The 14,405-nt window shown below is 39.3% G+C and overlaps 1 protein-coding gene across 2 annotated transcripts in view; it reads right to left on the bottom strand.

Annotated features, from left to right (window-relative positions):
* Positions 1-14,405, bottom strand: part of LOC135127205 (proto-oncogene tyrosine-protein kinase ROS) — a 40,121-nt gene that overhangs the window by 1,475 nt on the left and 24,241 nt on the right. Inside the window, exons 3-18 of one of the 2 annotated variants that reach the window (XM_064053592.1) lie at positions 7,055-7,114; positions 6,685-7,005; positions 6,389-6,637; positions 5,904-6,045; positions 5,427-5,856; positions 5,171-5,377; positions 4,309-5,122; positions 3,755-4,259; positions 3,536-3,708; positions 3,100-3,489; positions 1,832-3,053; positions 1,181-1,780; positions 670-1,131; positions 445-616; positions 283-394; positions 36-230 (exon numbers count right to left, since the gene is read on the bottom strand). In XM_064053592.1, coding sequence (XP_063909662.1) covers positions 36-230; positions 283-394; positions 445-616; positions 670-1,131; positions 1,181-1,780; positions 1,832-3,053; positions 3,100-3,489; positions 3,536-3,708; positions 3,755-4,259; positions 4,309-5,122; positions 5,171-5,377; positions 5,427-5,856; positions 5,904-6,045; positions 6,389-6,637; positions 6,685-7,005; positions 7,055-7,114 — 6,054 coding nt within the window. The remainder of the gene's footprint in view (positions 1-35; positions 231-282; positions 395-444; positions 617-669; positions 1,132-1,180; positions 1,781-1,831; positions 3,054-3,099; positions 3,490-3,535; positions 3,709-3,754; positions 4,260-4,308; positions 5,123-5,170; positions 5,378-5,426; positions 5,857-5,903; positions 6,046-6,388; positions 6,638-6,684; positions 7,006-7,054; positions 7,115-14,405) is intronic. The other variant, XM_064053593.1, reaches the window with a different exon arrangement.

The following is a 14,405-nucleotide window of genomic DNA, read 5'->3' as shown; positions in this document are numbered from 1 at the left end:
TAAATTAAGTGGTTACGACATAACGGAATACTCACATTTATGTTTCTAGAGGACCTCAAATACGTCAATAAATCACCCCCTTGCATCAACTCCATGATTATGAAGTGGGGGTCGTTGTCCAAACAAACCCCCAGTAGTTGGAGGATGTGTTCATGCTTGAAGTTACTCATCAGTTGAGCTTCTTGTAGGAACTCGGTTTTTTCTTGATCGGTTGCCCCTTTACGCAAAGTCTGTGATAAAGAGACAGTTAAATCGTGAATATGGCTCGCTGCGCTCGCCTACCTTGACCGCGACTTTCGTTTCACCACTAGTGTTTGAAATTCCTCTAGCTTTACCTTCGAAGACTTCTCCAAAGGCGCCGCTACCAAGGAATTTGGTCAAAGTGATTTGGTCCCTGAAAAAATGAACAAGTGTGATTTTATACGAAAAAACAGACATAAATACCTTCGGATGTGTGGCAGAAGCGTCAGTTCGTCGCTGCTGGGCTGCGTCGAAACGTAAAGAACATTAGTGTTGTGAATCCCCCGTCTTGGTAGTTCTCTCAATGTTGCCAACTCAACGTCGGGCCCTCTGGGGATAGAAACCACTTGAACCTTCTTCGGCTTACCCCATTTCCCTACCAATCAAACGATCACCAACTTCCTCAATTTTTATTAGAATCAGACTTACGACACACAATACAGAGAAGTATTGCTAAAAACACGGACACAGGGAGACAAATAGCCACAACGATGAGCGTCATGGGGCTCTGCTTTTCAGCCATTCGGGCCGCTTCGTTTAAATCAAACGCGGTACTAACTTCACTGGGGTAGCTCCATCCGTACGCGTTTAACGCTAAAGCACGAAATTCGTACTTATGTTTATCGCTCAAACCGTCGATTATCCAGGAAGTTTCAGTCCCGTTGTAAAAAGGTTGCCATTCGTGCTCTTCCTCTTCGATTGACGGCGCTGTGTGAAAATACGCGGTCCGATTGGTGCTACGTTTCGTTCTGTAGATAGGCAATTCGAGACCTTCTAGTTTGTACAGTTCTACAGGTGCCCCGTTGTCTTTAGACGCCTCCCACCAGACTTTATAGATGTTGGGTTTGACGTTCTGGATCTTGGGAGTTCCAGGAGGGGACGGTTTATCTCCTACGAAACAACAATCCGCACGACTGCGCCATTTTCGTGTTCAACTTACCTAGAGTTTCATACGTGAATCGCGAATCTGGGGGCCAGATGTACTCCTCAGGGTAGTTTTCGAAGTAGAGACTTAACCTAAATTTGTACTGGGTTTTGGGCTTGAGGTTTTCTTTCACTATGAGTACCCCGTCGGTACTAGTTTCGAGAATCACGTTCTCCCACTCGTTTGATGTGAGTGGGGAGAACTGTACGCTGTAATTCTCGACGTGCGGATGCACTTCCCATGTCAGTCTTAAAACATACGCACTCTTATTCATTAGAACTAAATCACTGGGTTCGGGGTAAGTGTTAATTTGTACTTTTTCACTATCACTGGAGGTTTCATTGGTCTCGCTGTAGGCGCGCACCCAAATCATGTAAGTCTCGTTTGGGGACAACCTATTGAGAATGGTAGTCAGAATTTGGGTGGAGTTTGGGGAGAATTGTTGTTCGACGTTTGGTTGTTCCTTTTGGCGTACCCCGGAGAGAATGCGTTCGGTTTGCCAGTAAATTTCGTAGTGAACCAAGGCTCCGTTGAATTGTTGAGGGGGCCACCAGGTTACTTTAGCCGTTGTAGGGTTGAGGACAGTTGCCGTAACGTTTTGGGGTTGAGAAGGGGCTGAAATAAACATACTTACTTAGATGGAATAAAATTTTTTTTTAAAAATACCTCCGACAGCGGTCTGGAAGGCCACAGAAGGCCCCACCACAACTTGCTCATCATCCATGTAGTAGTTACTAACAGCCAACGCAACTTGGTAGTTCGTGAAAGGCTTCAAATTCTGTAATGTGTACTCTTTCTCAAAGGTGACAGAAACGTTGCAACCCAAATCACACGAAGTACTATCATCATGCTGCTTGTAGTAGATCCGGTACTCAACCGTGGGCATAGAGGTGTGTTCACAAGCGTGACGTACCTCTGGCATCCTCAACGTCAACGAATTGGAAGTTCTGCGTTTCAGTTTCACCCTAAACTCTCTATTTTGTTTAGGTTTGAGACACTCCTTCGGGGGAAAGGGTTGCACGTGTGGTCCAAAAATAACAACGTCGTGAACATTGGCCTTTTTCGCTACCGCATTGGTCTCGTTTTTCTTCAAAGCGTAAAGCGACCCTTGACTCGTCCAATACAAAGTTCCAAAGTCGGACTTGATCCGTTCCAAAGGAAGCGTGACACCTACGCTATTATTGGCAACGACATCACACAAACAACCATCTCTATCCGCTGAAACGATATTCTGAGACGACGAATCGACGAAAATCAACATGGGTTTAGACTCAGTTGAGTGATCCAAGGTGTAGGTGTCTTCGATTGCACCCACTGGACAATTGCACGACCTTTTGCTACGTCCTTTTTTGAAAAACTCGCGCCGATTAGTACCGTCGGTGTTACAAACCATGAGTTTAGATTTCTCGACCCAGTAGAGTTTTCTAGTGTAGGGGCTAACCTCAACCTTGCTGATTTTTCCAGCCACACAAAACACTTTCTTCGTTTTACCCACGCCTCTATAGTTTAAGTCAAGTTTGAACACGCAGGAGTCTTCGTTCTCGCTTTGGACGTAATAGAGACTTCTTTCGAGCCAATCCACCGTCAAACTGGTGGCACTTTTCTTCAAATCGACGATTTGGCTTTTGTTGAAAGTGTCCATGTCGAAGACCATGAGCGAATTCCACTGGTCGATCCAGAACAACTTGGATTCTTTGATGGAGTACCCGATTTCAGTCGGAGTGGTGATGCCTTGAAGAAGCGACCGGTTGGTGTTGGAATCGATGTCTTGGATGAAGATGGAGTCCGAAGAGGCAATCAGGAGACGTGGAAGCGGCGATTCTTTGCTCGAGTTGACTGAAATCGTGGACGATAAGTCGCCATCCCGGACTTCGTTGTACGCTTGGACCTGGAAGATGTATTAGAACCGGAAATCGTGGAGAGGATTGGCTTACATTGAAGTGGTAGATCGGGCCTTGGTTTAGGGATTTTAGCTCGATTTGGAGATCTTTTGCGTCTTTGACTACGTCGTCACACAAATCTATGCGATCTGAGTCTTGCAAGTACCAACAGTGGACTTTGTAGCCGTTGATTACCCCATTGGGGTACAGTGGAGGGTCCCAGCGTACCGTGATTGTTACGTTGTTGTCGTTACTAACGTTGTGAGAGTGCGTGACGTAGGCCCGCAGGTTCCTGGGTACCGAAGGAGTGGACGCTGGCGAGTACACGTTGGCACGAATTTGAGGCGAAGTACCCCAGTACGTAAAAGCTCTAATCGATACATGCAACTTGGTGAAAGGTGCCACGGTTTGCCAGAATTTGATGGTCGGTTTGTTCGTGATTATCTACAAAAAAATGGTAAAATGGTACCAATGGGGGTGACTGACGTACAGTTGAGTCGTTCCGCGACAGGCTGTCGATGCTCACTTCGTAGAAAACTTCTCCGTAGTTAACATTATTGACAGGGTCCCACGTGACGTTGAAGGAATTCGACGGCCCGACTACTCTAACAGAGCTCCGGTCCACCATTTCAGGAATAACGATTATAGGTTCAGCTTGAGAATCTACAACTTTTACTTTAGTGTCAATGAGTGAAGTGGTACCGCTTACCTGGCATCACGTGAAGGGAAGAATCGACGACGTACACTAGGGTCAGGTCAGACATGCTTTTGCCACTAATGGTAGCAATATTCTTCCCTTGTAAATCACTAATAGCGGCATTCTTATCATCCTGTAACCACAGTAGCCGCTTATGGAAGTAGCAAAGCGGTGCTTGGGTGTTGGGTTTCTGCAAACTTGATATTTTCTCGACTGTGATGGTGTTATAGTACCCTGCCATCGGGGCTCTGAATAAATTTGAGCCTTCTGACCCTCGCACTATCCAGTAGACGTATTTATTGTTAATATCGAGGGTTAAACCCATGACTTGTCGTCCCGAGAAAAGTTGTACCGGGTGGTACTCGATGGGATTGGCGCCGTTTAAATGGGCACAACGTACTGCGAACCCTGTGGACCAGTACAGGTACGCCTTGACCGAATCAATGTTGAGTTCTTTGGCGAGAGTGAGAATGGGGAGGGGTTCTTGTTGCGTGCCGTTTAAATTGCCGCGGATGATCTAAACAGTGTGTGAGTAGTACCGAGTGAGTTAGTACGATGGTACTTACCATCTGTCGCTTGGGGTTCGACCAATACAGTTTCATTCCAATCCAGTCAACCGCTATACTTCCGACGGAGTCAACGTCAATCAACTGACCTTGATTGTGTGTCTCGGTGTTGTACCACCACACGTGCGAGTCATTCGTCACCAAATAAACCTGTTCTTTGTACCACGTCATATCCACGAAGTAGAAATTCTTCATGTGACTCTTGTGGATCAAAGTTTCTACATTCTCCCCAGTAGCGTCCGACTTCAGCAACCCTTTCGCCGCCGACCAGTAAATCACGGGATTTTCAACTCTACTCAGCGTCACTCCACGGAACTCCGATGACCACGGCCCCTTCCCCGACTTCGTAAACGCCGCCACCTTAATCACATACTCCGTGTTTTCCTTCAACTCCGAAATCTTGTACGACGTCGTGTTAACCGTCTTATGCAGTACGAACTTCTCCGAGTCCACTTCTTTAATCGCCACTTCGTACGACCAGTTCTGCCACGCCCCTTTCCCTTGAATCCCCAGAAGATGCGGCGGCTGCCACGTCACCTTCGCCACACTACTCCCAAAAATCGCCTGGACGTTCGTCGGAGGGTTCACCGGACTCGGAATGGGCTGCGAACTCGTCAAATTAATGATGACTTTCTTGTACGATCGTGCCGAAAGATCCGGGTACGAATTGTGGAAGTAGTCGGAGTTGTGGTACTCCTCGAAAAAGATGTCGTCGCCGTCGGTCCAGTAGAATTTCTTGTTTGCGGTGGCTAAAGAGACGACGTTTTTGAGCTTGGAGGTGATGACGTTGGGGCGGACGTTGATGACTTCTTTGCTGGAAGGAGAAGGTTAGTGGTGTTTAGAGGCGGTAGTGAGGTGGTACCCGTCCAAGGAGACCGAGTTGATGGTTTTTTGGCGTTCGTTTGCCACGAATAGGCGGAAGTTGGTGTGGTCGACTGTGAAAGCCCCTAGGTTGCGGTCTTGGTAGATGAGTACGGGTCGTACGTCGTGTTTGATCCCGTTGCTTACGTCGGAGATGTCTAGGCGGTAGATGCCGGCGCCGTGGTCGCGGATCGCCCAAAATAAGTACCTGAGGATGGGTAATATAGTATGACTAGTGGGTAAGTAGTGGTACTTACCCATTGTATGGGTCCACTTCGACGTTGTAGGGTTCCGTTCTGAGACCTGCCACAGCAATCGTCAACCCTCTACCGCCTAAGTCGCATCTAGCAATCTGCCAAATTCGCTGTTGTTGGATCTTCACCTCCCCCAAAATGTATAACTGATCGTTCAACCAATCAACCGATAACTCCAAAGGGGTGAAATTAATTTGGACCGGGGTCAGAATATACGTGATATTGTTATGTTGGTTCCTCGACAGAGGCATCTTCATTATGTGCCCCCCAGAATCCGAAATGAAGAGGAGTTTTTTGCTTATGTGTATCCCGATTCCTTTGATCGTCATTAAGGTACTGTACAGTATTTCGGGTTCGTCTATAATGTTGGTCCCTTGTTTGATTACTCCGTGTTCGGTACCAAATATGAGCACGGGTTGTTGGGTGTCTTTGGCTGTTGGAAAATTTTAGTATGCGGGTGTACAAGAACGAAGGTCGTACCTAAGGGTTCAGAAGGTGTCGACACTGTTACTTTAGCGGAAGGGCCTGACCCGACTCCGTTTCTCATTTTAATGGATATGGTGTAGTTCCGAGAAGGTTGTAAGTTTCGGAACATGTAGAAGTTGCTCTCGGCAGGTATGTCCTGTTTGGGGGTTTAGTTAGACAGAGTGTCTTGGTAATATTTGGATCAGCGATGGTACTAAATTTTCGAAAAGGGTACGACCCTTGATGTCTTAGCACCATCACTGATTTAATAAACGAATCAAGAAGCAAGTTAAAGCAGGTAGCCCAAGAGGTCCATGCGGATTAGTCAGACAGTTAAAGTTATAAACAAAGAAGGAAGAAGAGGATATCTTCTTTCTACTACAAAGTCAGCAGAATTCTTGTCAAAGTTTATCAAGTTTCGCGCAGTCAAAACAAAGATGCGAAGCGAAAACAACCATAGTTGGAAAAATAGAAAAAAATTGCAATTAAAATAGTCACACCTTGACTTCCGGCGGTACCACCGCATCGGGTTGATTATCGGTAATCTGGAGCACATAGGAAAGGAGTGGACCGTGCGGGAAGGGACCAGGTTCCCAGCTCACACTAATACGTGTGGAATCAATGGGAGCCACTCGTACACTACTCGGAGGAGAAACCGGGATTCCTGAAGCGAGCGTACTTATGACAACACTGGGATTCGACACGATGGAGTTCTCCTGGTGGTGGCCCAGAATCAACACGATCCGAAACTGGAAGCCATAGTTAGTACTTGGTCAAACAACCAAACAGTACTCACTCTATATTTCGTGTACGGCTGCAAGTTCTCCACGAGTACCACCGTCCCGTCGTGACTCCACGTGGCGTTCCTGCAGTAGTGCCACGTGGCTGTTAACTCCTCGTACCGCCACTGGACATGCTGCACCAGTCCCTCCCGCCTAGCTTCCGAAAAGTTCCACTCCAGCTTGAGCGACGTAGCGTTCAAAGAGTCGGCCACGAGAGCTGGAGCTGGAGGGGTCAGAAGCTTCGACTTTAGCTGCGAGAAGTACTTGGTCATGGCGTCGTTGCACCCCATGACGCAGTAGAGCTCCTTGGGGGTGAGGCGGTCCATGGAGCCGTTCTGGAAGCACGTGTAGAAATTTGGGGGGTTAGTGGTCGGTGGTACTTACGCAGACTTTTTGGCAGGAGGAGTTGAGGGCGGTGTGCCATAGTTTGCAGCCTTTATTGCACTGGAAAAAAAACATGTGTTGAGTAAAGTCGAAGAAGGGTTTTTGGGTGCGGGAGGATGTCGGATGACCGGATGGTGTGTTGGATAAAGATTGGTCTATTGGTGTCAGTGCGAACAAATTAGAGTCTATAGGCGTGTGACACTTTTTAATATAGTAGCGGATGCGGTAATTAGTTTGTATGGATCAAAACAAAATGTGCATGAAGTGACCGTTTCCCAGAGTGGATGAGTAAGGGAGAGTTTGTGGTTTTAAATGAGATTTGTGTGTTTTTTGTTTTTTGAACGGTGGCTGACGGAAGTACCGTAATAGACTTATTTTGACGGATGTTGAGTGGCTTTGTTTGAAGGGGTTTAGCAATTGTGGAATTTGGAAATGTAGTTTTTATTAGCAGGTAATTCCCAAATTATCGTTTACCTTGAAATTTTAGACTTTTTTAAGGTTATAATAAACTATACTAATAGTAAATCCCCACTTAAGTATACCTAGATATTCTCACTAAAAAAATTATGACGTCAACTCAAAATATTGTTACTTAATTTCTCTTTAAATGTAAGTTGAGCTTTCTCAAGCTGTGGTTTAATAATCCATCCCTACTTTTAAGTCTATGAACCTAGAAAAAATATTGTGTAGAATGAAAATTAAGGATTTACTAGCTAGGAAACTACAAAAGAGATTTTAGAAAAGACATTAAGATTGATTTAAACATTATACAACTCTTTTTTTTCAAGTATAGAAGCATATGTTGCACATTTTAAATAAGATTTGTTTAGTAAAATGTTGAGGTTACGTCATCAAACAGAATAAAGAAAAACAAAAAAAAAAAAGACCAAAAAAGGCAAATAAAAAAAGTGACAAAAAAGCAAGGAAAATGACAAAAAAATGACAATAAAGAAATGGGAGTCAAAAAAGCTATAAAAACAGGCGAGGATAAAAAAGATAGAAAAGAAGCGATAAAAAAGGACTCTGGATAAAGCAAGAAAAAATGGATGACCTTATAATGCGACAAAAATAAAAGCGGTAAAAAAAGACGACAAAAAAGCCAACAAAAGTGACAAAAAAAGGCTATAAAAAAATCTCACTGAAAACAAGAGTCAAGAAAAACTGCAAAAAATGCAGCGATAAAATGTGTCCTAAAAAAGGTAGATCACAAAGAAAGCTGGTAGACAAAAAAAGTCGGGATAAAAAAGGCGACAAAAAAAATACCAAAGAAAAGCGACAAAAAGGCGATCAAAATATCACAGAAAAAGTAATAAAAAAGACACTAAAAATGGAGTAAAAAAGCTATAACAAAACACCAAAAAAAGCGGGGCACAACAGGTGGGACAAAAGGAGGGCAAAAAGGGGACAAAAAAGAAAAAGTGACAAAAAGGCAACAAATAATGACAAAAAAAAAGAGAGTTAAAAAAAGCTACAAGAAAAATGCGAAGATAAAAACGATAATAAAAAAGTTAACAAAACGTGACAAAAAAAAGATACCAAAGAAGCTATAAAAAAAAAGATGAACGAACAAAAAAGGTGTTAAAAATGTTGCTCAAAAAAAGGCATGGCGGAAGAATGGGAGGCAAGGAAAGAAAAACAAGAAAAAGCGGCAAAAAAAGTAACTCTAAAAAAAGTGAATCAAGAAAGCTGCAATAAAAATGTGTAGACAAAAAGCGATAAAAAGGGGCCAAAAATAAGAACGGAGGACTAAAAACGACAAAAATACGACTAAGAAAAGTGGCTTAAATAGCGACAAACAAAAAATGTCCAAAGAAAAGCGACAAAAAAATCGATCAAAACACGACAGAAAAAGTTAAAAAAAATACACTAAAATAAAAATGTTAAATTGTTGCCCCCCCCCCCCCCCAAAAAAAAGCGGGGGACAAGACGTGGGACAAAAATAAGGGGCAAAAGGAGGGCAAAAAGAGGACAAAAAGAGAAATAACTACGAAAAAACAACTGAAGACAAGGTAAGCAAAAAACGACAAAAAAGATGTCTCAAGAAAAGCAACAAAAAAGTGAAAACAAAGATAACAAAAAAAGCGAAAAAAAGTGATAAAAAAAAGGTGAGGATAAAAAAGACAAAAGACAACAAAAAAATTCAACAAGAAAGTGACAAAGAAAGGCACCAAATAAAAATACCAAAGAAGTTACAAAAAAATTGCCGAAGAAAAAATGTGTTAAAAATGTTACTCAAAAAAAGACGTGGGGCAAAGAAGGGAATATAAAATTTCAAAAAAGTGACCAAAAAAAAGGGGCGACAAAAAAGATAACCAAACAAAAGTAAAAGACAATAACATTAAAAAAAGGGAAAAGCTGCAATAAAAATGAGAAGAGAAAACAAATACAAAAGAAGTTACAAAAAAGGTTACTGAAAATAGAGCAGTAAAAAAGTATTACCAAAAACAAATGCGACAAAAAAAAACGTAAAAAAGGGCACAAAAAAGTCAACAAAAAAAGAGGGAAAAACAAAAAGAAGTCAAAAAACGACAAAAAAGGCGATAACAAAGGATCAGAAATAAGAAGGGAGAATAAAAAAAAAGAAAGTGACCCAAAAAATGACAAAAAATACGACCAAGAAAGCAGCTGAAAAAGCGACAAACAAAAGATGTCCTAAGAAAAGAGACAAAAAAGAGATCAAAATACGACACGAGTCAGAAAAAGACACTAAAAGTGGAATAAACAATCTATAACAAACCGTTAAAATACTGTCCAAAAAAAAAGCGGGGGACAAGAGGTGGGGTAAAAATGGGGGACAAAAGGAGGGCAAAAGGGGGACAAAAAAAGAAATAACTACAAAAAAAATAAGTAAAAAAAGCGACAAAAAAGTGAAAACAAAGACAACAAAAGAGCGACAAAAAATGACCAAAAAAAAGGGAGTTAGAAAAAAGCTACAAGAAAAAAGGTGAGGATAAAAAAGACAACAAAAAAGTCAACAAAACGTGACAAAAAAAAATTCAACAAAAAAAGTGACATAAAAAAAGGTACCAAAAAAAAAATCTCACTAAAAAAAAGAGTCAAGAAAATCTGCAAAAGAGGCAGCAGTAAAATGTGTACCAAAAAAGGTAGATCACAAAGGAAATGGGAGACAAAAAAAGTTGGAACAAAAAAAGACGATAAAAAAAGATACTAAGGAAGCGACAAAAAAGAGACTTAAAACAAAGGGACAAAAAGCGACCAAAATACGACAGAAAAAGTCATAAAAAAGACACTAAAAATGGAGTAAAAATGCTATAACAAAACATTAACATGCTGCCCAAAAAAAAGGGGGAAAAAGACCAATAAGTACAAAAACCAAACAAGAAAAACGACAGAAAAAAAAAGATGTCTAAATGGATAGCAACAAAAATGTGAAACCAAAAATGACAAAAAAAAAGCAAAAAAAGTGACAAAAAAATAACCTTTAAAAGAAGGGAATCAAGAAAGCTGCAATAAAAATGAGAAGAGAAAAAAATACAAAAGAAGTGACAAAAAAGATTACTGAAAAAAGAGCAGTAAAAAAGTACATATTACCAAAAACAAATGCGACAAAAAAAAGCCGTAAAAAAGGGCACAAAAAAGGACCCAAAAAAAAGGAAAACCAAAAAGAAGTCAAAAAACTACAAAAAATACGACCAAGAAAGGCAGCTTAAAAAGCGACAAACAAAAGATGTTTAAAGAAAAGCAACAAAAAAAGTGAAAAGAGATGACAAAAGAGCTACAAAAAATGACAAAAAAAAGAGGGAGTTGAAAAAAGCTACAAGAAAAAGGCGAAGACAAAAAAGTCAACAAAACGTGACAAAAAAAAATCAATAAAAAAGTGTCAAAAACAAAGGCACCAAAAAAATCTCACTGAAAAAAGAATAAAGAAAATCTGCAAAAAAGGCAGAGATGAAATGTACCAAAAAAGGTAGATCACAAAGGAAGCTGGGAGACAAAAAAAAGGGAGACTTAAAACAAAGCGACAAAAAGCGATCAAATACGACAGAAAAAATCATAAAAAAGACACAGTGTAAAAACGATATAACAAAACGTGTTGCCAAAAAATGGGGGGGGGGGAGAAGAGGTGAGGCAAAAAAGGGGGACAAAAGGAGGACAACAGGGGGGAAAAAGAAAAATAACTACAAAAAACAAGCAGAAAAAAGTAAGTAAAAATACGACAAAAAAGATGTCTAAAGGAAAGCAACAAAAAAGTGAAAACAAAAATGACAAAAAAATGATAAAAAAAGGAGTTAAAAAAACTGCAATAAAAAAGCTAGGATAAAAAAAACCAATAAAAAGTCAACAAAACGTGACAAAAAAAATCAACAAAAAAACATGACAAAAAAAATACCAAAGAAGTACAAAAAAAAGATGACCGAGGAAAAAAAGTGTTAAAAATGTAGTTCAAAAAAAGCGTGGGTGAAGAATCGGGCACAAAAAAGGGAAAAGGGAGAGGACAAAGAAAAGAACATAAAAAGGAACATAAAATTACAAAAAAGCGACAAAAAAGGGGCGACAAAAAAAAGATGACCAAAGAAAGGCCAGCAAACGCGACAAAAAAAATAACATTAAAAAAAGAGTCAAGAAAGCTGCAATAAAAATGTGAGGACAAAAAAAGATACAAAAGAAGCGACAAAAAAAAGGCTACTGAAAAAAAACAACAAAAAAAAGATTACCAAAAACCAATGCGACAAAAAAAAAGCGGTAACAAAAGATTACAAAAAGTCAACAAAAAAAAAGGGGACAAAAAAAAAGTAGCAAAAAACCTACAAAAAAGGCGATAAAATCGGCCAAAAATAAGAACGGAAGGCAAAAAAAGTGACAAAAAGCGATAAAAAAAATACCACCAAGGAAGGTGGCTCAAAAACCGACAAACAAAACATGTCCAAAGAAAAAATCGACAAAAACCCGAGAAAAGTAAGAGAAAAATGTTACGAAAAATGATTTCAAAAACTACAAAAATGCCACAACCGCATTAAAAACCGATAAAAATTATTACGACAAAAAATAGGATAAAAAAAGACGATAAAAATATGACTTCAATAAAATAGTGTAATAAAACTCAAAAACTATAGAAAATGGACCAAAAAGAGAGAAACAAAAAGATACCGAACAAAAAAGAGGGGGGAAGGCATAAAAGAGAAGGACAAAAAAGAGTAACACAAAGAAAAAAGACCAAACAAATATCACAAAAAAATTATGACAAAAAAGCGTCAAAAAATTTCTGAAAAAAAGAGTCAAAAAAGCTACAAAAAAAGCAAAAAAAGTGGCACAAATATGCCTAAAAATAGCGTAAAAAATGGGTCGAAAGCTATTTCAACAGAAATTCCTTCACCTTTGAAGTACGGTCGAACAAATCGCGCTTCATTAAGAAATTATAAAATTTGATTTTGCGAATTTTTATTTATGATAACCTCTATACACTGAAACATAGATAATACCAGTAACAGTGTAAGAAACTAAATGAGTTTTTAGATCTTATAATTTTTTGTGTTTGTCTATAACCGAGAAATTGAAAAATCGAAAAATTTGGAAAGTCCGTTATTTAAAAATTTTTACAACAGAAAAATTCTACTCTTTAAATATTGAACAAGTGAAAAATCGAAAAATTGTAAAATTAATTAATTAAAACCAGGATAATTGAGTAATCGAAAAAAATGTAAAAAATAAAACTGAAAAAGCAAAAAATTGCAAAATTACATAATTGAAAAATTGGATAATTGTAAAATTGAAAAATTATTAAATTGCGAAAAAAAAATGGAAATTAAAAAAGGGGGGACAATACCAGAGGGCACAAAAAGGGGAGATAAAAAAGAGGGTAAAAATAAAAAACAGGAACAAAAATATGATAACAGAAAGATGGGCAAAGCAATCTCTAAAAAAAGCGCCAAAAAGTGACAAAAAGGCAACAAAAATAAGATGTAGACCAGTATTTTGTTTATTTTAGGATACATCCAACAAAATTATGACATGATTTCATCAACTTTTTAGAACGGATAAACAAAAAACGTCTGACTAGAGATTTACCATCTTAAAATACTTGCAAGCTATCAGAGCAGTTGGTTTTGTAGTATCTAAGTTAAACTGTAAAATATTAGGAATATTTTAGAATTTTAATTCGTTTTGTAAGGATGGACTCGTATAGAAGAATTATTATTTTATAAAATTTAAAATTTTAATCGCCAGTAGATACCTAACAGACAACAAGCAGACGGACATGGATGACCTAGTTTTTCACATTTTCACAAGCAATAAAACGTCGAGAAAACCTGAGAAGTAAAATTTTGTATAATTTCTTCAAAGTTGTTGAAAATGTCTCTCTTAAATTTACTTTTACTTTTTTATTTCAACTCTAACGAATGGCACGTGACTTTTAAAAATCTTCCACTTAAAAGAAAGTCAAAAATACTAGCACTAGCCATTAAAATATTATCGACGAACCCCTAATTTAGCGTTGCTTTGCTTTATTTAATTAACACTATCATAAAACATCCATCGGACGACTGAAAGTAACAATGCCAGCCTCTAGAGAGCTTTAAAGTCGACGGGTTACCTAATTCCCCACTTCCTCATTAAGTCATAATCACTGTCATCAAGCAGGTTGTTGGATTCGTTCAGCGCCCTTCGAATTAAAACTTAATAACAATTCCACTACATCACTACAATTAGCAACGTCAACATGATTATTTCCATTATAAAAACAATTTATTAATCTGTTATCCATAATCCCAGTAGTTATCGTCTTTAAACACCTCCACTCCATAACATAAACAACATTCTTTCTTGTTTACAAACCGCTTCTGTTTAAAGTAGTTCATGGTTGATCACCACCCTCCGATAGGGTGAGTGAAGTGGCGCCAGACGCCAAAAACCAGCTACCGTTCGAGTTCGCCTTCCAATCTCCAAAAGCAATTAAACTCAATCGAGCCAACGACGGCGATTCATAATCATTCAATTAAGCGAATGGAAGATTGTTAAATAAACCATTAATGCGCACAGATTGATTTTTTACGACGTTGCTCAAAAATGTCGATATTTTTATGAGTTTTGGATTTAACGGCTAACGAGCGCGGTTTATGGACAGATAAGTGGACGAGTTGAGGGTGAATTAGCTCGATTGTGAGGCAGACACATGGGCAGCTTTATGGACTGTTAAGTGTCACGTTATAGGGGTTGTACTAAACAAACATGTAATTATGGAATCTGGCTTGTGTTGCGAGACCATGAGAAAGGGTGGATTTGCTTACGGGTTTTGGGGTAAACCATGAATGATGGGTTGTTTGGGTTTGGTTTTTTGTAAACTGAGTTTGAAGAAAACAAGCAGTGAAAGTTAATTCTGGGCTAGATTTAG

Source organism: Zophobas morio, unplaced genomic scaffold, assembly GCF_036711695.1.
Source record: "Zophobas morio isolate AGI-343-1 ecotype UQ-CSIRO unplaced genomic scaffold, CSIRO_AGI_Zmor_V1 ptg000011l, whole genome shotgun sequence".
NCBI lineage: Eukaryota > Metazoa > Arthropoda > Insecta > Coleoptera > Tenebrionidae > Zophobas > Zophobas morio.
This window is presented reverse-complemented; position numbering and strand designations above follow the sequence as displayed.